Source organism: Micropterus salmoides, unplaced genomic scaffold (genome assembly GCF_014851395.1).
Source record: "Micropterus salmoides isolate LMB-PRFRI ecotype aquatic unplaced genomic scaffold, ASM1485139v1 Ms_hic_scaffold_15, whole genome shotgun sequence".
In the NCBI taxonomy this organism is placed as follows: domain Eukaryota; kingdom Metazoa; phylum Chordata; class Actinopteri; order Centrarchiformes; family Centrarchidae; genus Micropterus; species Micropterus salmoides.
The window spans coordinates 21,424,545-21,446,292 of NW_024040596.1; the positions used below are offsets into that span (position 1 = coordinate 21,424,545).

General features: G+C 41.8%; 2 protein-coding genes across 4 annotated transcripts; both read right to left on the bottom strand.

The window, feature by feature from the left end:
- Nucleotides 1–377: 377 nt before the first annotated feature.
- Nucleotides 378–5,758, bottom strand: si:ch211-218d20.15. Its single transcript, XM_038719745.1, has 8 exons — nucleotides 5,323–5,758; nucleotides 4,904–5,022; nucleotides 4,005–4,065; nucleotides 3,858–3,925; nucleotides 3,582–3,684; nucleotides 1,144–1,262; nucleotides 901–1,046; nucleotides 378–820 (listed from the first exon to the last, which is right to left on the bottom strand). The coding sequence occupies exons 1-8, from the start codon at nucleotides 5,381–5,383 to the stop codon at nucleotides 712–714; spliced, it is 786 nt and encodes a 261-aa protein (XP_038575673.1). The 5' UTR covers nucleotides 5,384–5,758; the 3' UTR covers nucleotides 378–711.
- A 1,097-nt stretch (nucleotides 5,759–6,855) lies between these two features.
- Nucleotides 6,856–21,363, bottom strand: med14 (mediator complex subunit 14). 3 transcript variants are annotated; one of them, XM_038721023.1, is made up of 29 exons: nucleotides 20,492–21,363; nucleotides 19,939–19,965; nucleotides 19,734–19,839; nucleotides 19,446–19,619; nucleotides 19,170–19,299; nucleotides 18,946–19,074; nucleotides 18,401–18,508; nucleotides 17,333–17,465; nucleotides 17,017–17,167; nucleotides 16,783–16,894; nucleotides 16,308–16,433; nucleotides 15,996–16,074; nucleotides 15,442–15,601; nucleotides 15,165–15,359; nucleotides 14,603–14,737; nucleotides 14,401–14,477; nucleotides 14,120–14,280; nucleotides 13,545–13,691; nucleotides 12,500–12,714; nucleotides 11,955–12,224; nucleotides 11,496–11,745; nucleotides 10,357–10,479; nucleotides 9,949–10,125; nucleotides 9,285–9,523; nucleotides 8,976–9,155; nucleotides 8,635–8,742; nucleotides 8,134–8,259; nucleotides 7,828–8,017; nucleotides 6,856–7,670 (listed from the first exon to the last, which is right to left on the bottom strand). In XM_038721023.1, the coding sequence occupies exons 1-29, from the start codon at nucleotides 20,665–20,667 to the stop codon at nucleotides 7,597–7,599; spliced, it is 4,278 nt and encodes a 1,425-aa protein (XP_038576951.1). In that variant the 5' UTR covers nucleotides 20,668–21,363; the 3' UTR covers nucleotides 6,856–7,596. The 3 variants fall into 3 exon arrangements, with proteins under 3 accessions (XP_038576951.1, XP_038576950.1, XP_038576952.1); XM_038721022.1 differs by having other exon boundaries at nucleotides 12,500–12,744; nucleotides 20,492–21,362; XM_038721024.1 differs by lacking the exon at nucleotides 10,357–10,479 and having other exon boundaries at nucleotides 12,500–12,744; nucleotides 20,492–21,360.
- Between the last annotated feature and the right edge of the window lie 385 nt (nucleotides 21,364–21,748).

The window sequence follows — 21,748 nt, forward strand, 5'->3', positions numbered from 1 at the left end:
GTTGTGGGTTAGTAAGCTGTTGTTAAAGCTGCTGCTGTGAAGCTAACATGCAGATATCCAACATCCCAACAGCAGCACATCTTGGCAAGCTACAAAGTAAGCTGAATGTCAGTGGGTAAGTCACTTGACGTTACCTGACACACAAATTGAGCCACTTTGTTTTACATTTACAGAGCCAGGGCTGTGTACAAACACTGGATTTGTTTTTTTCCAGCACACACAATGAAGGGATAGCTGGACCGTGACAAGATATTTGCTCAATTGGACAAAAAGACATGCATTGGATTAGAACCGCATATCCCACCTTTAAAAGTCTATTTTTGGATGTGATCACATACCTGAGATGTCTGAAGTGAGGACTGGAGAAAGCAAACACATTTTCCTATTGCATTCAATTTTATTATTCCACTTTAGCCTAAAAAAAATTATAACAGTAGTGCAAGGAGGGATTCAACAAGCTTACATTCATTTCCAAACAACTGACTCACCATGGGGACTAATATGGGCCACATCCAGGAGAACAACATAAAAACCTACGTGATCTGTAAATGAAGTAAGCTATCCAAAATCCCACCATCAATCAGTTAAATCAAATTGTGTAGCACCTTTTCATAGTAATAATAACGTCAGTTCGTTTAGAAGCAGAAGTCACTGCCTGGAGAAACCTGGTGCGTCAGGATTCATAGATACAGAGGCGTTGGTCCATGTGAGTCAGGACAGGAACTGTGACACGAAGGTCACGACCTGGTGAAGGTCTTCGGTCAGCTCCTCCGGTAGTGATAGCACCTCTGTTGTTATGCTTTGAGTTATTTCTAATATCCTACATAGAGAACAGTATATGGTTGTTATTGCTGCATTAACGATCATCTCTACCAACTGAACATTTGGATTTTAACTCACCAGTTGATGTAGTGAGCAGCCAGCTGAGGTTCATGCCTGGAGCCTTCCTCTACCGCTAGACACTGTTTCATCTGTTTGAAGTTGGCCTCGATGTCTTTCTTTATCTCAGAGAAAGCCTGAATCCCTCTAAAAGAGCTGGTGACTTGCTGCAAAACAGCAAGGTTAAAAGAAAGCACAAAATGTATAGTGGGTTAAAAACAGAGGTTTATGCATGATAGAAAATATGTTTTTTTTCCTCCTTACATATATAACAGAGAGCTGGTGGGCGATGTATTTATGACTCCCAAGGTGCCTGATATCCTCTTCTAGCTGTTGACTCAGCACCAGGAGCTGGTTCAGTTTGGCAATGTGGAAGAAATATTCTGCAAAAGAAGCATCGGCTCTCGTTAGTTGTGTTCATTTGGGAAACCAGGAGTGTGTTGTATTTGTGGTGTGATTAGAAAGCCCTCTTTTGAAAATTTTGTGGTCATGGTTTGGATTTTAAAAGTGCATATAGAGAACACACATTTTCACCTTGCTATCCCGGTGGTGAAATAAAATTTGTAAAAACACTTAATGACAAGTAAAAGTGGATTCAAAGACAATGAAACAGCTTTTTCATGTGTTTTGTTTTCCCCTTTTACGCGTCGTGTGTATTCTTTATGTAATGTCTTATGATGAAACCACAGGCAAATTTGAAATTTTCAAATTATGCAGAATAATGGCCCCTGTGAGTGTTTTCACTTGTTAATATTGATGCATTAACATGTAAGAAGCATTTAATGCCATCAAAAATCAAGCTGGAGCCCATTTGAGTGAGTTATTTAATCCACAACAATGCATAATTTTCTATAAACCAGAGGTGGGACCAAGTCATCATTTTCCGAGTCAAGTCTCAAGTCTCAGCACTCAAGTCCCAAGTCGAGTCCCAAGTCCAGACCGATCATGACTGGCAAGTCCGAGTCAAGTCTCAAGTCAAGAACCAACAAGTCCAAGTATTAAACTTTGAGTTTCAAGTCCCAAACAAGTCATTATGCGCTCTTCACCAAATTTAAAAACCATTTCAAAAGTTAAGTTAAAAATAAAAATAAATGTACTGAATGAAGCAGCCCTGTATCCTGTACGCAGGATAAGCAGTTGACAATGGATGGATGAAGCATTAGCCTGTAAAGAAGGCAGAGGTGCAGTTTCACACAACAGATGTTCTATAATTTCATAAATTAAATTAAATGTTCATGTAGGGCTGCAAATTATTTAGGTCAATGTTGAGATCAAACTTATTTAACAGGATTATTCATTGCCTGAGGAAACATTAAACTATTGAACTTCTAAAATGTAATACTTTCTTTTTAAAAACTATTATACATGCATTACTCCAAAATCTCATATAGCCCATGAAATAAGAAACAATAATCCAACATTATTAACTTTAAGCAGTATCTACAGTACAAGAGGACGACAGCAGCACAGTTTCCCCAAGTTGACAGCTTTGGGTGACAGATGGGTCACTGAGGGGGCTATGTGTATGTAGGTGTGTGTGTACACGGAGGGGAGCAGAGCAGGTGACAGGTGAACTACTCGAGTTGACGGAGAAATACAACCGTGGTGTTTTGTCTGGAGATGCAGTGACAGAAACCAGCGGTGAGAAAACTATATATCGCTATGACGTTAGAAGATGCAGACACCGTGGATATTTTACAAGCACCAATCAGGTAAAGCAACACTGAACACACCTCACACACCTAACCCAGCCTCAGCTGTAAAGGAAAGAGGTGCGCTGTCTTTATAAAACAAAACGAGTGTCGTTGTGAAACAGCACCCGGTGCTATTATCGTTTTATCTTAATTAGCCTAACTTGTTTTTATAATTGGTGGAAGCAGCTTCACACAACAGCTGCGGCAGTCTCTCTACACTGTTTCGACCTGACCTTTCTTTTCTCCATGAGATGGAGGAATTTAGAAAGTTGTGTGGCGCTGCGTCAGGGCCAAAGCTGTTGCGCATGATTTATGCGTAAAATTCATCCAGCCAGAGGGTCCGATCACGAACGGTTCACAGCGCGCCGGTAGTAGGCCTACTACACAACCCATTGTAGGTACCGGAGAGGGAGTGGCTCGCTGGGGCGTACAGGGCCAAGGACAAGAGATCGCGGAGCGGCTGGCCGTGCTTCGGATGGTCGGTGATTGTTCCCTCTTGCTGGAGGAAGCTACACGCTCCAGTCTAATTGAGCACCGCGCTATGTTGACGCGCTGCGCAGTTTTTTTTTATATCATAATTTTTATTTGGGCATGGGGAGTGTCAAGTCAGCTCAAGTCAAAAGGCTCAAGTCCAAGTGAAGTCACGAGTCATTGGTGTTAAAGTCAATAGTCGGGTCGCAAGTCCTCTTTGATTTTGTCAAGTCGAGTCTAACGTCATCATTTTTGTGACTGGAGTCTGAATCGAGGTCAAGTCATGTGACTCGAGTCCACACCTCTACTATAAACCATAAAATGTTTTCTATGTAAAATCGTAATCTGCAAAGTATCTTGTAAAGTAAAAGAAACTACAATATCTGCCATCAAAATGTAGTGGAGTTTCAGTATAAAGCAGCATAAATGGAAACAGGCTACTTAAGTAAAGTACAATTACCAAAAAAGTATGTGTCCTCAAATGAACTCCCTCTTTTCTGGGGATACATTTATATCCTCCTCAGCTGGATCTCTTACCGTCCATCAGCGGCCTCTCCAGCATGTCCACTGGGCTGCCTTGGATAAGGAACACCTCTACACGAGGAAACATTGCTGATAGACCCACCATGTCCAGGTAGTCCTGAGAAAACACATAAACCCACTGACCTCTGGAACAGCATGTAACAGTTAAAACAGTCTTCTTATTTCAACCACATTTAGGGGGGGAGCATGCAATTAATGTTCTGGTATTACATGACATGTCATAAAGTCAGGTTCCTATTTTATTTGGACAATAATTATTAGATGTGATACCTCCAGCTGTGGCATAGGCTTTGGTAGATGTTCAAGGCACTGCAGCATCTGGTCAAGAATCTCTGATCCTTTAAGAATGTAGCAGAAAAACATCAAACATATGGGAGCTATCCAAGTCCAATTAAAACATTATTTTGTCATACTGACCTTGAGCCTGGAAAGTGTCTGACTCCTCTGGGCTACAGCCTTGTCCTAACTGCTCCTGGAACTTCAACATACAAACTATGAATCACAGGATAAAAAGAGGAGCACCTATACAGAATCATGTAGGACAGACTCCACACTGGACCTGAAACCAGTTTATAAGTCCTATGATGTTGAGGCATCTCATGCTCATGCTGGCAATGACTTGTGTCAAATGCTGCTTTTGAGTGCTGTTGTAAATGTCACAATAAGGGACAGTCTCACAAGGGCATATCAAAGAATGGGAATTTGACACATGTTGAGGAAGGCAGAGCCTAAAACCTGCAAAGAAAATTTTGTTTTTTTGGCCTAAATATAAATTTTCAGGACCTGGCTGGTGGCACCAACTAAAATTAAAGGCAACAAGTAGAGTAGTTTCCCTAATTTGTTTTGCTGAAGTGGTAATGTTCTGATGGATTTCCATTCAATGATGTAAATTATGGCGTAAAACATTTTAGGAGCAGCTTTATTTTGTATAAAACTAAAGAACAACTGCTGAAAAACAAATGATGGAAACTGTAAGTGTGTCCTAATTGTCGTAGTATGGACATTCATTTGTACATCAGCCCACATACATACAGTCATCCAGCATGATGCATGGCCAACGTTAGGTGATGTAATGAAGATACTGCAAACCCAATGCTAATTGACTTTTGACATTGTGCATTAGTTAATGCATTATACTTCCAAGATGCACGTTCATTTACATTGGTTGAGCTGATGGAGATGCACATGGGGCTAAATCATTTTTGGGACATTTACTTAAATGTCACAAAAACACTAGGGAGAAAGTGGAGGAGATATATGTGAACTTTTGTCAACAATGGTGGGAAGTATTGCATTTAGTGCTCAAGTCATCCTACCTGCTGCATCTGCGCCCTGATGAGGAGGTCCAGCTGCCCACAAAGACACAACATCTCCAGGCCCACCTGCTCTGGACTCAGCTGGACAGGCATCAGAGGTCTCTTCACCTGTAGCTCCACTGACCACACAGCAACCAAATCAGTAGGCCTTTCTGAGCCCCCTAGCCCCGTTTTCCCTCACCCCTTCTAAAACGCAAACAAACAGGGGCACCACCACGTCTATGAAACAACGTGCACAAGTCATCTGTCCTACAGGTCCCCGGGAGGAGGATGGAGATTAAGGACTGAAGAGGAGTGGGCAGTGTGTTGAGACGGGCCAGTCCCTGCAGGGCGCATTCCTCCAAGGTGCTATTTAATTTTAACGCCTAACGATGCCACAACCCCAAATTAAAACGAGTGTGTATAATGCTGGGACTTACCTTTGAATGCTTCGTGATAAACGCACGGCTGACAGATCGGCTCTGATGTTCTTACTGCCATTTCTGACCGCTGCGATTATCTCACTATTCTCCTAAATGCGTCCCGCTGATAAAAAGCCATATGAAGCTCACGAGACCTATGACAAAGGCCAGGTTAAGGCTACAGAAATATATTTTAGCGTTTATTTAACTATCTATCGTAAGGTGTTCGGGTGCCAATCGTTGAGGCAGGGTGAATAAAAGCCGACACAATGTTTCTTCATCCGTAATTCTTGGTTTCCTTGCAGGTGACGACGCTCACACGCAACCGCAAGGTGAAGAATACATCCTCTACTCCCGAAAGATCCATGTATGAGGAAGCTTGACGTAATAATAATAATAATAACAAACAGTGCCCACGCCCTTGCAACAACAGCCGTGCAGTCACAGTCTGTGATTTGCAGTTTTTAACGCCCCCCCCCCCCCCACCACACACACACACACACACACACACACACACACACAGACTGAGGAACTGCCTTTCTGAACGATGATGTCATGTTTTAGGGACGAGGATGCTGGAGATGCAGCCTGCTGTGTTTAACCCAGGACCACAGACACACCTGACTTAAGTGGTGGAAATGAACCTAGTACAGTAGTTAAGTGCAATCTTTTACTCAAATATTTCTGAAAAAATTATACACGCAACACTTTTGAGTGTATAATTTTTTATAAAATAAAAATATTGTAAAATAACCATCACAGTCCAAAAGCCAAAGATAATGACTTTACAATCAAATAAGGGAACAAAGAACTCAAATCCTCACAATTATTGAGAAGCTGGAATTGGGAAAAATATTGGTATTTGTACAGGAGAATTTCTTCAGCTTATCAACATAGCTGCTGATTCATTTTCTGCTGACTATTTACTTAATTGTAGCTCTATTTCTTATTTTATTTCTTATATTTATGTTAGTTATGGGATTAAGACCATGTAATAAAATAGGATGCATTATCACAAATTAAATTGCAAAAAAAAGATATGAAGCAACTACAATTCGCTCTTCCTCCACCCACTACAATACTGAAGCACATTTACATAATAATGCATCAATAACAATCTGAAATAACAAAAAACCCCACAAAATTTTCACAAGAAAATTAAATGTGGTTGCTGCTAATAGGTGTGCAGTAGAAATGGCATTAAATGAAAAGTGGCATTTCATAAACTAGAGCTGAAAGAAGTTCGTTTTAAATGTAAATACTGAATGAAGAAGAGTTCATTCAGGTGGAGCTGGGAGAACAGTGTGAAGTTAGAGTATGAGTTCAAGTCTACAGAGCTGAAGAGGAAGCAGTTCAATGTATAAGAATAAAGTATAGCACTCTGGGGCTGATCTGCATGAGTATTTACTTTTGATAAACTATGTATACATTTTGTTGCCATTACTTCTGCAATTTCAAAAATAGGACATTTACACTTTAACGTATTTAAAGTATTTTTAAAGTGTGGTGTTGCTACTTTTACTTAAGTAAAATATTTGAGCACTGCCAGTGGAAGATTCTCAAAGCAGAAACCAACTCTGGGCTTGATTTATTAAATAGCAAAGTCAGACAGGATGTCTCAAATCCTTCAATCAGGACTCAAAATGGGTCTTAATAAAATACAACTGGCTTATAAAGTTTGTCACAGTTTTACAGTATCCAAAGTGAAAGTTTGAAATAAAAATGCAGAGGTCTTGACAAAGTAAAGGCAAGAAGACATTTAAATAGTGTGCTAAGGGATATATCTCCTGATACTATAATAATATCAGTCTGGCGTTATTAAAAAAACAAAAAAAACAAAACTGAAGACAATTCTCTAGCAAAACTAACTGACCTGATTCTTTTCAACACTCAAATATACAACAATGTACATATTTTCGTAAACAACCTTAATTTCAATAGATAATCTTGTTTACAAGTGCACCTGGAGGAAAAAATAACATTTATATCCTTTTGCATTGTAATGCCCCCCCCTCGTCCATGATCTACCTTAATGGCAAATTTTGTTTGTACACTTCTATCAAGAATAAAGAATGTGGTCCACAGCTGTACATAATTTCACTCCCTTTCATAACAGCAATTATACATAAGGTCAACAGTCCAGTGGCTAAAGCAGAGAAGACACATGCTGGATTTTTGACATCTTGGAACCACAGGTGTTACTCCGTTTTCTTCTTATCTCAGGGATGGACCCATCCTCGGTCTGAAAGGGACTCTGTCTGAGTTCCAGTGCTGGCTCGCAATATGTTGTTTCTACTGACGAGTGCCGGGGGGTAGAGTGAGGTTGGCCATTAGCTCATGAACAGAAGCAAATATGGTACATTCACCTGAAAGATAAAATACCCAGTGTTAGCAAAGGCATTTTGCATCAAGTATAGATAACATAACTGAATATTCAGTTGATACCAGTTTCAGTTTAGCAAATTTGATACCACTTTTTCAGTGTAGTAAATTATTCAGTGTTCAACAGCACGCGAGTCTCACCCGGTCTGGCAGGGTGCAGTTCATTGAACCTCTTAAGGATATTAGAGACCATGAGCGCTGCTGCTCCCGAGGAGCTGTGCTGTCTGGGGATGTCGGCCTGCTGAGTGAGGCCTGTGGCCATGTCGTACACAATGGGAACGATAATGCTCACTGGCTCCTGGGGCACTGGGATACGCTGGGTCAGCTGAAGCTGTGAGGCAGAACAGACCAAACACACAGGGTCAGGTTGGTCAAATTATGCTACACAGGTAAATGACTTGAGTCCTGCTTGTGGAGAGCTAATGGTGAAGCTCTGCTAAAACTTACAAAGAAGAGCATCTTGGACTTCAGCACCACAGCAATGGTTCCAGGAGGGGCAATGGGGGGAGCACTGGGAGGGATGGTGAGACAGAACTGGACATTCCACTTCAGCTGTGCAGCCTGGTCAGGGAACTGCAGAGAAAGCCAACATATTATATAGTACTTTTCAAATACAGAAGCTATTCCAAGTGGTTTATATCAAAGGTAAATCAATATATTAGACCACAGCTGGAGTATCTGCAAGTGTAATGTGTGCATCACATCTTCACAAAAATTACACAGCAGTACAAAAGGCCATTTATAAGGGGTGTATGGTGTACTAAAGTGGAGGGGACCTTATTCAGTTTACATATTCAGATAATCATAAAGTGTAGTAACATTTAGGAAAAAAATACAAAGGGCATATTTAATAGATTGAAATACATAAAACTGACGAGGCTCATACACATTTATGACTCAATACATGTAACACAACCCCTCTACTGTTTAAAAGAAACAGCTACCCACCAGTTCGAGCTTCATGATGCGCACACAGTCCCTGAGGATGTTCGTGGGTGCCCCCAGCAGCTTTGTGAAAGCATTCAGAGTGTTGTACTTAAAGGGAGGACCAGCAACCTACAAAGAGGACAGAAGAAGATGGATCAATGGGATAACAACATGAGCACAGGCAAGAGTTCCTATGAGTTGCTTAAATTCTTTTAATTGAAGCAATACATGCTTAAAGTTTTTTGCGATGTAGTATAGTAGGTTTTTGCATGTATAGGTCAAACTCAACTCTGCATGTACATATGCCTCAAAGGTATGTTTTCAATAATGTAGGAATTTAAGTGGATGCTGCTGATACTTACCCGTGTCTCAAAGAACTTCTCCAGCACCTGAAGCTCCTCCTGGGACCAGGGTCCTGTATTTTCTGGAGTGACTTTGAGCTGCAGTGTCTGGTAGTTCTTTGGGTTGAGAGCCACACGGCACTTGAGCACGTCCGTCTTGAACATGATCACCCCCGGCTCATTAGAGTTCACAATAGATAACTGGAAGAGAGTTGACAGAGTGATGAAAGTAAGGGGTGTGCAGAACACATAATGTAATTTGAGGTGGTGAGGGGGACACCCCAAAGAATAATCTCTCCAAATTATCATCATGACTTGTGCAACACTTACGTTGGATTCCTGCTGGATGATCCTCTGTAGGTGCCGTCTCATGATAACTGAACCCAGAAAGCGTTCCAGAGGCGAGCAGAGGTAGCTTCCCGCCAGGCCTGGCACCAGGCAGGGAGTGACCGAGGGGAGCAGAAGCACATGCAAGGCATTGTGGGAGAGGATGGTAGGAATGGAGGCAGCCCAGGGGCGCTGAGGTAGCTTGCGGGGTGGAGGCATACTGGAAGGCATGACTTGTGAACCTAAACCAAAGAAAGAGAGGGAGAGAGAAGTAAAGAAACACTTAGTAAGTATTAATAGAGATAGACTAGTATACTTATAGCAAATGTATTCATGTCTGTGTTTATGCCGACCCATAAGTAACAAGAAATTGCAGTATAGAAGGACCAAACTAGGTTTAAGACACTGTCACCTAGTTTGTGTTACATAGGTTCATTTCTCAACTGTAATATGTCCCACTCAGTATGTATCATGGTCACAATAACCAATAAATAAACAAATATAAGGGATCAGTATCAAGATTGTTTACTTATGTTATTTGTTTGTTAAAAAAAATTTAATAAAAGAAAGAAATCAGCGTTACATGCTTCTTAGATTTTTTTAAACCTTCAATTATTTATGTCAGTATTCTCCTCAAAATAAACAAAACTACGAAAGCAGTACTCACTGGTCGCAGCACGCGGAGAATGAGGGTCGGGGATAGGCGAGTGCAGTGATGGGTTACCAGGGGACATGCCATGGATCCTTGGCCCAGGAGAAGGCCCCGAGACCTGGGGTGAGCCTGGCCACTGGCCCCTATGGCTGGGGGACACCATGGCGTATGGGGAACTGGGGTCCAGAGCACCTAATGTGAAGGAGACAAAGCCATCAGCAACAAAACACTTATTGTACAAAGAAAACAGTCAGATGAATACACCCCTGTGTGCCCACTAACCACAAGCCTTTTGTTATATTCGTGCTAATGTCTGCGGCCTAGAAGTGCCTACTGAAGATGTTCAGTTCAGACCATTCCAGCCCTTGCCCAGCAGCCCAGAATTACCAACAGGCCCGCATTTACGGCCACCCTGCTGCTTACCGTGGGGACTGGCAAAGCTGGTCTGGCCCATGGCTATGCCAAGAGAAGACGGAGACGGGGTGGGCCCGAAAGGAGAGGGTGCCCTCAGAGCTCCACTAGGGGAGCCAGAGGCATGGATGTTCCCTGTACACACACACACATACCAAATGGCTCGTCAGACTCGGAGGTTGACAAGTTCTCCTTGCGCGCACACACACGCACATACGCACGCACACATACACTAAAGCAGGGCGGAAGGGCTGCAGTCTGGCTGGCGGGCTGAGATGGAGAGGAATGGAAGGAGCAGGACTTAATGCATACTTTGTTCCCTCTTGGCTGGGACGTGTGTCTATGTTGCATGAAAAACACAACTGACCTCATGGTTTAACAAAAATTAAAATGGGCACACATGGTTGCTCTTCCTATTATATCTGGATATGATTTTAACCTGATAACATTTACACCTGGTATTTATGCATCTCCAGTGTCCACACTGAGATCTGTTTGCTCTGTCCAGCTCAAACAACCAGAACATCACATCCTGTTGGCGCAGGTCCACAAGATGCTCATAACCATAGACTGTCTGAATGGTCTTTGAGCTGGCTTTCCACTGTGTGTTGTTTTACTCTATGGATTACGTCAATGTTCTACTCTCTCTTCAGCAGTGTGACGTTGTAATAGTTCAGCCCGAAAGTGAAACTTAAGTTCCTCCTGGCATTGTTTTCTGCCACCGGTACATATCCCCCCACGTAGATTTTGTACGTGGATTGTCAAAGCATTTATATTTACGTTTATGTTCAATGTGGTCACAATGTGTCCCTAACCACCTCAGTGGGGGTTTGGCCGATCGGATCACAATCAATCTTCAATCTATCTTGCGTATATTTACATTGTACTTTCATGTGGTCAAGCACTATTCGGCTACAATCCAATCACCAAAAACACATTTTAATGCCAGGTGTAAATGGCCTCTGTGACATTCAGACAATTTGCTCTTGCAACAATAAACATGTCAGCAGGGCGGTTGATGAGAGCAATGTGTTATACTCAAAAACAATGATTTGTTGGTCATAATCCTGTATGGTGGCTTGACAACAATACAGGATATCATCCACTCACACATATTTGGACAAATACTTAATTCCAAAAGTTGCTATTACCTGGTGACTGGGTGGGCATCATGGATGGTGAGGGAGTTACATTAGCATGATAATTTGGCGGAGGTGATGTGAGAGGAGGGTAGACACCTCCCGCACCCCCTCTCATTGTCTGTGACTGCTGCTGAGCTTGCAACTGGTTCATCAGACTGTCCATCACGTCTACACCCACCGGCGAGGGTGGGTTATCATCTTCATTGACAGAGCGTCTGCGAGCATCCTGATTACTGTCTACAAACATATTCAGGAATGTCTAGACAAGGGAAACAGCAGAAGGACAGAATTTAATGTACAGCTGAACCAAATATATTTGAGTTGTTGATCATAAAACTGCGTATATGCATTACATTTGCTTACGGAATACAGTTGTATTCTTTTAGTTGTGCTGATTAGAAAAAGACCCTTCCAGTTCTCAACAAATGAATTTAAGACCCTTTCACTCTAGAGTGATGACAAGCATACCTTGAGTCCAGGAGCAGGGTAGAAGCCCTCTACAATCTTAGTGTTGTCAAAAAGACTGTAGGCTCCATCTCTGATGGCTACCACGCCACGGCTGCGGCAGTAAATGTCGATGCAGTACATGTTCCGGAACGCCAGGCGGATGTGTGTGGATGACTGCGGTAAAATGGAGAAGCACTGGTAGGCAGTGTTGGTACGCTGGGTGAGGCCCAGCATGGGCACTGTTGGTAGCTTGTTGATTGCATTCAGAGGGGCCTGTGTGTCAGAGAGCACCTGAGGAAGATGATAAATAGAAACCAAGTTACCAAGGAAATAACACTGAATACTAAAGTAAAAGCAGATGTATGTGATTAGAGAAATAGAGAATGAATAAATGTTTGCAAGTATTTAGAGCAATGCGAGAAGCATGAATAAAACAAGACCACTGATAGGTAGTTCAGCACAAGAAGGTTAAATGAACACATTTAAGAGGAACCTTAAAAGATCAGATCTAACAAGTGCACTTGCGCATCCTATGGCTGCATTATCATAACTGTGCTACTGCATACCTGCAGCAGCTGCATCACATTTGGATTCTTGTTGAACATCTCCTGGAGCTGATGGAGGATGATATTGTGGCAGTTGGAGCAGCCAGAGTTAGGCCCCACAGTGCCCAGGGCAAGGTGGAAACGGTGGCTGCTGGAGTTCCACTGGATGGTCACAGAGCTGCCCTTGGTGGTCCCGTAGCACAGCACCAGCTTACGGTAGTTATACAGCCGTACCTCTGAGAACATGCTCAGGTAAGATGGCATCTCTGGACAGAAGCAGTCATAATGTGCAGCTGTATCAGACTGGTGTGTTTCTTTTGCCAAACATTAGTGACAATGGTATATGGAAGCCTTAAATAACTACGTGCAAATTTCTACACACGGTTAGGACAATAAAACACTATTTGTATCACTTTGAAAATACATGCATCACTTCAGTGTTTCCCACATATAGACTTTACTTGGGCTGGCTGCCCAGTTATATTTACGGCCGCCAAAGTATATTTGACCCATTTTAGCCTTTTGCAGAGACACAGAGAGAGAGAGATGTTATCTGGTATTACGTTACAGGACATGGACACGGTGGGTACTTTACAAGCACGGACCAGGTATAGGAACAGTGAACACACCAGTCCAGATGTCATTTGGTACCACTTTGGTTATGATTGTTTCAAAAGTCTATGTTATTAACCAGCTTCCTACACGTGTCACACCTGCTGCTCTGAGAATGGAACTGTTGATGGACAAAGTCAGCAGAGCAGACACATAAGAAACCAGAGGTGTAGGTAGTGTGGAGAAAAAAATAACTGAATGGAAAGCAAGGTGATCAGAGTGAGTGAAACATATCATACTAGATATAGAAATATACCCCCATGGCCCTATCCCTGCCACGGTTACAATAGTATTCTGTTGGAAACACTGCACGTTCAGTGCAAATCCTACACCTACATAAAAATGTTCAGAGACGCACCGATTGATTTAGATTAACTGAATTCATCCAAAAGCAACACAGTCATTCATTTACACGTTAATGCAATCTTTGCTTTACAGATGACCATGCACATACCTGGCAGTGCACGAGAGAAGTTGAGGACGCACTGGTAGAGCTGACTGATGGCACTCCAGTCATTTAGAAACATCTCTACCACCTTCTGCCCGCCCACCGGCTCCGACAGAGGGTTTTCATAGGTCAGATACACGTGTCGCGTGGAGGCTAAAAGAGGGGACAGATTGGTTAATTTAGACACTGGGCCATGTAGCAGCTGCAGACAGCTTTCCATGTTAACATAAAGGCCAAACTTGCACATAACGGTTAATGCAATCCATCCTATTAAAAACTATGAAAATGTTTTTGGCATACAATGCTTTTATAATGGTATGCCCAATTGCTGAATTTGCTACACCGAGTATTTAGTTTGTAATCAGGTGTGTGTTGATTGTAATTAGTTTGATAGTTTTACTTTGCCATTGGGTTAGATTAAATGGCATGATCTTTTATGTGATTTCTATTCCCATTGTTGCTGCTGCATGATTTGGACAGGAATCTCTTAAAAAATATTTTTAATCTCAATTAATTTTTTTATGGATAAATAAAGTTTAATAAATTAGATAAATATGGAAAACTCTGTAAATGGTGTATACCTTGCTCCTTGCTGTGTGTGCTGTTGAGAGGGCAGTTGGCCAGCACCAGTTCAGCCACCCAGGTTCGGTTGTTCCTGCCCTGCAGTCGGAAGGTGCAGTCCAGTAGGGACCGGTCTAAAGCTCTCCTTGTCTCCTCTCCTACACCTTTACAGGGAGGAATCCTGCAGGATAAAACAATTACCATTAACAGTCATAATGGTTTATCATACTTTGAAGAATATAGAATTACATTTGCTGACAATGTGTGTGCGTAAATGCATGCATGCAGCTGCATGTATTACTTCAGTAGACGTATCGCATGACTGCTGCCATCTCCCTCCACTTGGACACCTTGGTTTGGGATCTCCATGTTGGACAGCTACTCAAAGACGGACAGACATGCAACATTAGCCAGAAAATACAAGACTCGGATTGCCATGCTTCATATTTTAGAGAGACATCTATGACTGGCATGAATGGCTCAAACTGTCTTAAGTAACATACTTCTGTTCTGAGGCCAATGAAAGGCATGTTGGTGTCACACATCGCTACTAGGTGAGCCAGCTCTTTGTTGAAGGCACACATTTCTCCAGACCGCTTAGGCTTCTTCGGCTCTGGATCCCCCTGGTCCCCAGATATCTACAAAGACACAAAAAAATTGTGCATTGAAGTTTAATTTATCCAGCTGGTCACATTTACTTTTTCTTAGCAATGGCTTGTCTCACATTCACAAAAGAAACACATGTACACAAGAGGAGGCTGATCTATATACGCAAAAGCTGAATTTATTCTTGTATGATAGAAGGTTATGTTGTAGCATCCCAGAGGCAGAGCATTTTATAATAATATTAGGCAGGAACTTTAACTCAGCCAGTTTTTGGAGGTAGGGCAGAGCATTTATGGTTCACTTTTTTCCACCCATATTTTCCTAGCCATTCCAAACTGCCTAGTTCTAACCTGTCGGACAGCACCACATTTATTAAAATTCCCAAAACACAATGAAATATACTGCATTTCATCATACACAAATGAAAGTTTGGTGTATGACTACTCTAGCACTGAATACCTTTCTCTTAGTCCCAGGTCGTGCCCCTCTCCCTGTTGTGGTGTCTTGGACAAGGTGTTCTATGTTTGGTTTGAAATTCTGCAGGAGCTGTGCGCACATTGGTGGGTCCTCTCCTTCCAGATGAGACACAGACAGGAAGGAGTACTTGTACTGCAATGCTGTGGGACTGCTAGGCACTTCAAGCATTTCCACCACCTATAAAAAAAATAATTTTAACAGATTTTTGAAATCATTTTGGTTTAGCTGTTTTCAGCAATATCTTGGTTGAGGAACTCACAATGTAGTACTGCGGAAGACGTGTGAGCTTAATGAAGAGTTTGTGCTTGGACAAACTGCCGACAGGGTGAGAAGCCGAGTTGGACAGGTGAAGGACATCAGTGCACACAGTGGGAAGGTGTTTCACAGACTGTCGACAGCGCTGCTCCCCGAGCCAGAACCTTGCCAGAGAGAAAGACAAGACTCTGTGTCTCACTGAAATCCAAGTTGCAAACAATCCAGGCTTCATTGCTTCATATTCTTATTCAGCATTCACATTATTTACTAGTGCAAGACTCTGGTAATTCTTCTTAACACCCATCTTGCCACCTACTTAGCCAAGTGTTGCTACAGCTACTGACAATCAATCCTGACAAGCTAGAAGCAGGCGTCTACTGTTGACTCTAAACTGCCTCCGCTATCTTTGGCCTGTGCCAAAACATACTTTATACGGTTAGCTGTAAATATACGTTGCATGTTCATATCTATTTAAAAATTTAGTTGAGTTGGACTACCCGCGACCCTGTACGCAGGATAAGCGGTTGATGATGGATGGATGGATGTAGCTGGACTTACTTCAGTTGTTTGAGCCAAGAAATGATGCGCTTCATATCATCGTTAATGGTCTTTTCAATGTCATCCAGCGTGGATTGATCTAGAGAGAGAAAACACCAGGGTTTTATGTTTAGAGCTGAGCATACAAAACCATAAAAGTAGAGTCAGAGATAAATAAAGTATGAATTTAAATCACCCTACCAGTAAAATTGTTAATTCCTTTATTGTTATACAAAACCAAACGCTTATAAAAACACAACCTGAACAAACATCTTTAATAGGATATAAGACAACCAACAAACAAGATACAATAGTTATGTGTTTATTACTTACCTAATCCATACAGCATGGGATGGAACATGCCAGAGTGCAGGTCAACAAAAATGTGTAAGCACTCCGAACGACCACAGGGCTCAAGTATTGGAATAACAAGTGTGGGTAAAGCAGTCTCGACGAATGCTGAAATAAACAAACACACACTTTAGTGTCTCTTTTCAATTTTGAAAATGACTAAAAACCATGGTTACAGTACACTGACATAAAGTGAATGGGGGATGTGTGAAAGACCACATCTCTATAAGCTAATGGGAATTTTGAAAATACAATCCATCATAATTAAGATGATTAATTGCATGTTACATTTTAATTTTTTCAGGCTAAACAATGCCTCTTTTTTCAACTGTCACTGACACAAGGCTGCAGCTGCAGAGACCACAGAGATTTCTGTGCATTTGTTAGTCAGTATATAGCTAAGACTGAACTGTTTTAATAATGGGAAAGTGCATTAAATACAAAAGTAAATATATACAGTTGTCACTGGGATTGCTGGTCTTTAGAATGGCTTTCAGCTCCTGTAGCTTCTGATGGGACCGGGCATGCACACTGTCGATCAAAAGTTTCTCCACTGACAGATGGTCAATCTAAAGAATGAGTGAAAGAAAACACACATTGTTACATTGTAAGATAATTGTACTTTCAGCCATACTGCCCAATGTCTTTCATTACACTAAAAACGTTTTAATTGAAAACATGTCCACCTTACCTTCATAGCCCTCTCAATTAATTTGGAGTCACAGGCAGGGAGAGGGGGCTCATGAAAAATTTGCAATGGCTTAGATCCATCTGATTCGTCAATCTTGATGGTGACTTTATGTACTGACGCTGTACCCGTTTTCCTACCCAAAACCTGTTGGCTGGAGGAACAAAGAAAAAGGATGACAGTGAGTAGGAATTAAAACGTATAAATGCATTCTGCCATTTTGAGAGTTCTCTCATCATTTTATGATGATTTTATGATATGATGTTTTGGAGAACACAGCGTTCTTGCCCATACATGATGGCAACTTATAAAGTCTTACTTCCAGACGGTGAGAGTTAGGTATTTTGCAGGCATATATCTCTCCTCCTGCACCAGGTCTCCCCATCTTTCTCTAATCAACATCAAGGTCTGAGAGTGGAGCACCTCTAGCTGCAGTGACAGACAGAAGGAGTCTGGGAACAATACGGTTAAAGAAGACACACTGTGGGAAAATACCATGTCCAGCAGGTGAATACAGATAAAGTACTATACACATCTTTCCATTAACATTCAAAACACACTCACACACATATCCTCAAGACACATACACTCTGTTGGTAAAAGGGGTATTTGTGCCCAACACAGACATCTCTTTGACACGGTAAGCTGCACTGCTAGCATTAGTGGGGGAAAGGCAAAGCAGAGATGGACTGATTAGCATTGTGATAAGCACAGTCGTGCTCAGCTCGCATGCTTGATCAGGGTCTTTGATATTAGCATGAATGCTAACAAGCGGTTGTTTTTCTCTACATTTTGCCACAAACTGATGAGTGACAGGCCTCTGACTGTCTGATCAGAATAAATATGTATGGGTTACAAAGCATGATGAATGGTATAATTATCACTGCCTGACAATACAAATGTGAGGTGATTGGTTTTGATGTCAACATGATGGTACATTTGTATTTTGTGATAATGTAGTTTAGTCGTAATCTTCCAAAAGTGTGGAGACACAAAAAATGTAGCAGTTTCTAATTAGAGTATTGATGGGTGTTAGAAACACACACCTTCATAAGAAGTTCATTACACCCCCACATGACCTGACTGGGTGACAAGTCGCAGAGAGAACAGTGCTGCCCTTTCCCTGTCAGTAACAAAAGGAGGTTGTGTTGTTTGAGAATTAATGAAACAAGAGGGGGTTAAGAAGGATGTAAGTCTGCAGCTGTGTTACTCATTGGAATGCTGCACGCGTCTGCTTGACCAGTCAATACTCTATATGCTCCAACACACTCTCCCACACTACTGCAGTAGTTCGCATCAGCCTGGGAAAAAAGCCATGTGGTTTTATGCACAATTTACACTCAACGCCTGTGTGCAGATAAACAAACAAAGATAAAGAAAAGGATACGCAAGCAGTTGTACATGTCCTGTAGGGGTTTTTCATCTGCACACAGACGTGCCTGGACCAACTCATGGATGAAGTTCACCTGCAAACTGTGGACCAAGGCTCGGCCATCTGTCAATATGGAGGGGGACGGAGACAAACCAGTTGAGAGGGAATGGGGAAGGGAAAAACAATAGCAATTAGGGCTGCACAATATATCGTTATAGCATCATCATCACAATGTGCCCATGTGCAATGGTTTACTGCATTAAAGCTCAAGAAAGGATGGTTTTCACTCAAAAAAAGCCTTCAGACTAAAAAGACGTTCTTCAGCTTATTTATTTTTATTTTTTATGCATTTTCCCTACAAATTCACCCCAATAATGGAACAGAGGATGCTTAATTCTTTTCACACAGAGCAATTGAAGTCATCTGGTGAAAATTCCTGTTTCTTCATATCGCAGAAATGTCAGATTTTTCCAATATCGTGCAGCCCTATAAGCAATTAAGTATATTGTCAATGGCACACACTGTGGTGTGTAGCAGAGCTGAATGAGTGCATGCCTTACCTCCAGTTTCTTTGTCTTCCACCAGAATCTCCAACTTCAACAGCCGCCAGGGAATATCAGGGTCATCTCCCATCACCGTCAGAGTGGCCTCAAACTCTCCTTCCACACGAAACTTTACACGCCCATTAGCTGCACAAATATACACACAAGCAATAATCCAAGATCTTCAATTTACCAGTACAGCAGTTAAAACAGACCATAGTGGTTTTACGCAGGCTGCTTACCAACTGTGAGATTTGCTAGCTGGGGTGGTAAGTCTGTGGTGACAAGGCGGTGTCGTAGTATCTGATTTAGCTGGCTAAGGGTGGTCTGCTTCTCAGACTTAGTGATGGGGTCTGGAGGAATGATCTTATCCTACACAAATGGACACAGAAACAATTGTGCCGACATAGAAAAGAGAAAGTTTTTTAAAGCCATGAGTTTGATCTCCCAACATCTTCTCATACAAGACTATAGATCATCAGTCTTAACACGCAGAGAAGGAAGTTTAACAGACTTACTCGTATACATGTGGGCAGGCGAGGATATGACCCCGTGGTGAGAACATCAATGGCAAAAGGGATGGCAAAGCTGGGCAAACGAGCATGTACCAGGGCATCTCTCGCCAGTGATGCAAGCCTATCAGCTGTATCCACAAAGAGGATGGTCTGCTGATCCAAGAAGCTGGAAATCATCTGTTACGAAGGATACCGTAGAGAGAGGTGACAGTAAGTTGATTTGTGCGTTGCTGGACACAAAGCAGTTTACAAAAAAAAGACATTAGCGAAGTCAAATAACACACAACATACCGCACACTTCTCAACTTTCCCTGCATTGCTAGCCCACTTCACAAGGGCCAACAGACGCACAAACAGCTGTCTGGTACGACTGGCAAACTGGACGATCTCAATTTTCCTGAAAAGTAAAACAGGACATAAATGCTTAACATATGGCGGGCTAAAGGGGTGAATTGATAAATAAGTGAATAACTGAATGAAATTCAGAGAAACATACCTCTCCATGTCTGTTTTTCTTGGAAGTCTAAAAGGGAAAACATTGAAACGTTTAATTATTCCTATTGTCTTTATCCTGAGAGTAGAGTAACAGCACAAACTATGCACCCCTGGTAACGTTAGGACCGAGCTTTTATTAATGGTGCAGCAAATAAAAAATCCTCAGTTACTAATTGGGTGGTAAGGTACTAAAACGAGGAGAAACTAGCTTTGGGATCAACGTTGATGTCGCCCCACATAAACATGGAATATCTTGGATAACTAACATTTTACCTTATACATTATAAGGATCTTTAGGACATATAGTAATGTGTTGTTTACCGGTACGCCCCCTCACATAACAGTAGTTATCTGTGCTTTCCGCTTTGTTAGCACTCTTCCTCGACTTCAATATGAAAAGCATCTCCTAAATTATCGATTGGTTCTAACTTCACGAGCCAATTGGCGTTTACTGAAGTGGTTGGAAGAAGCGCATCCTTTTGCGTTTACTATTAACGTTAGCTCGATAGCCCGCCGGTTAGCTTCAAGGCCTACGCCGCTAAAATGTTACTTACAGTTCTGCCAGCAGGGTAATTTCGTGGTAGGTCCTCTGGAGAAGAAATTCAATTAGCAGGCTCAGTCGGACCCCCTGTGTGGCCGGGGTCCCGGGTGGTGGTGGCTGTGGACCCGAGACCACCGGACCACCGAGTGGTACGAGCTGCCCATCTGACCCAATCTGCACCGGAGCCATTTTACAATGACGATACAGACTAGTTAGCTACGGCGATGCACACTCAGCGCTACAACGGCAAACTAGCGAGCTGTAGTAGCAAACTCCGTGTGAAAAGACTTTCTTCGTAGTCTCACAACATCTCTTCCACGAGACGAATCTCGCGGCATTGACGTTGTTTTCCTTGTTCAGCGAAAAAAACTACACAATTACACCAAATTTGGAAACTCATTACAGAGAAGTCAACGCCGCTCAGCCGCCATCTTTGCTGTCGGGGATTCTTACTACATGTCCGGTGGGAAAGAAAACCCAGACAAGAGTCTTGAGGAGTGAGAATCATGAACGTACTCATTATTGTGTTTCACGCCAGGCCACTGGTTCCCAGACTGGGGTAACTAATGTGACCGAACTATTTGTTTAATGTCTTGTTTACAGTGCCACAGAAGTTAACTTATATCAGTCATTTATTCATTAACATATTCTTATATGTTGCCCTGGTAAAGGATGATATGTAACTAATTAACAAAATGACAAAAGTCTTCAATACAATTAAGAACAAAATACTACATGTTATGATATATTAACACAGGCACTATATGGTAGGATACAACCCGTAGTCAACTCAAGTCAAGTTCGCTTATATAGCCCAAAATCACATATCTGCCTCATGGGGCTAACAGGCTATTATTTCTTTAAGTCACAATTTAAAAATTAGTTTTGTTCTTTATGCTTCATTATGGATTTAATTTTTACAAATCAATTGACAATAAATGCCTGTTTTGTTCACTGTACTCAGACTAATACCTCTTTTATGAAATGTAAATGTTTATAGTAAAATATTATCATAGAAAATATGGTAAACTGGTGTTTAAATTTGCAGTAATACTCCACAGTAATGTTTCTGTCTATATTTTACCACAAACAGATGAGTGACAGGCCTCTGACTGTCTGATCAGAATAAATATGTATGGGTTACAAAGCATGATGAATGGTATCATTATCACTGCCTAACAATACAAATGTTAGGTGATTGGTTTTGATATCGACATAATGGTATGTTTGTATTTTGTGATAATGTAATTTAGTCGGAATCTTCCAAAAG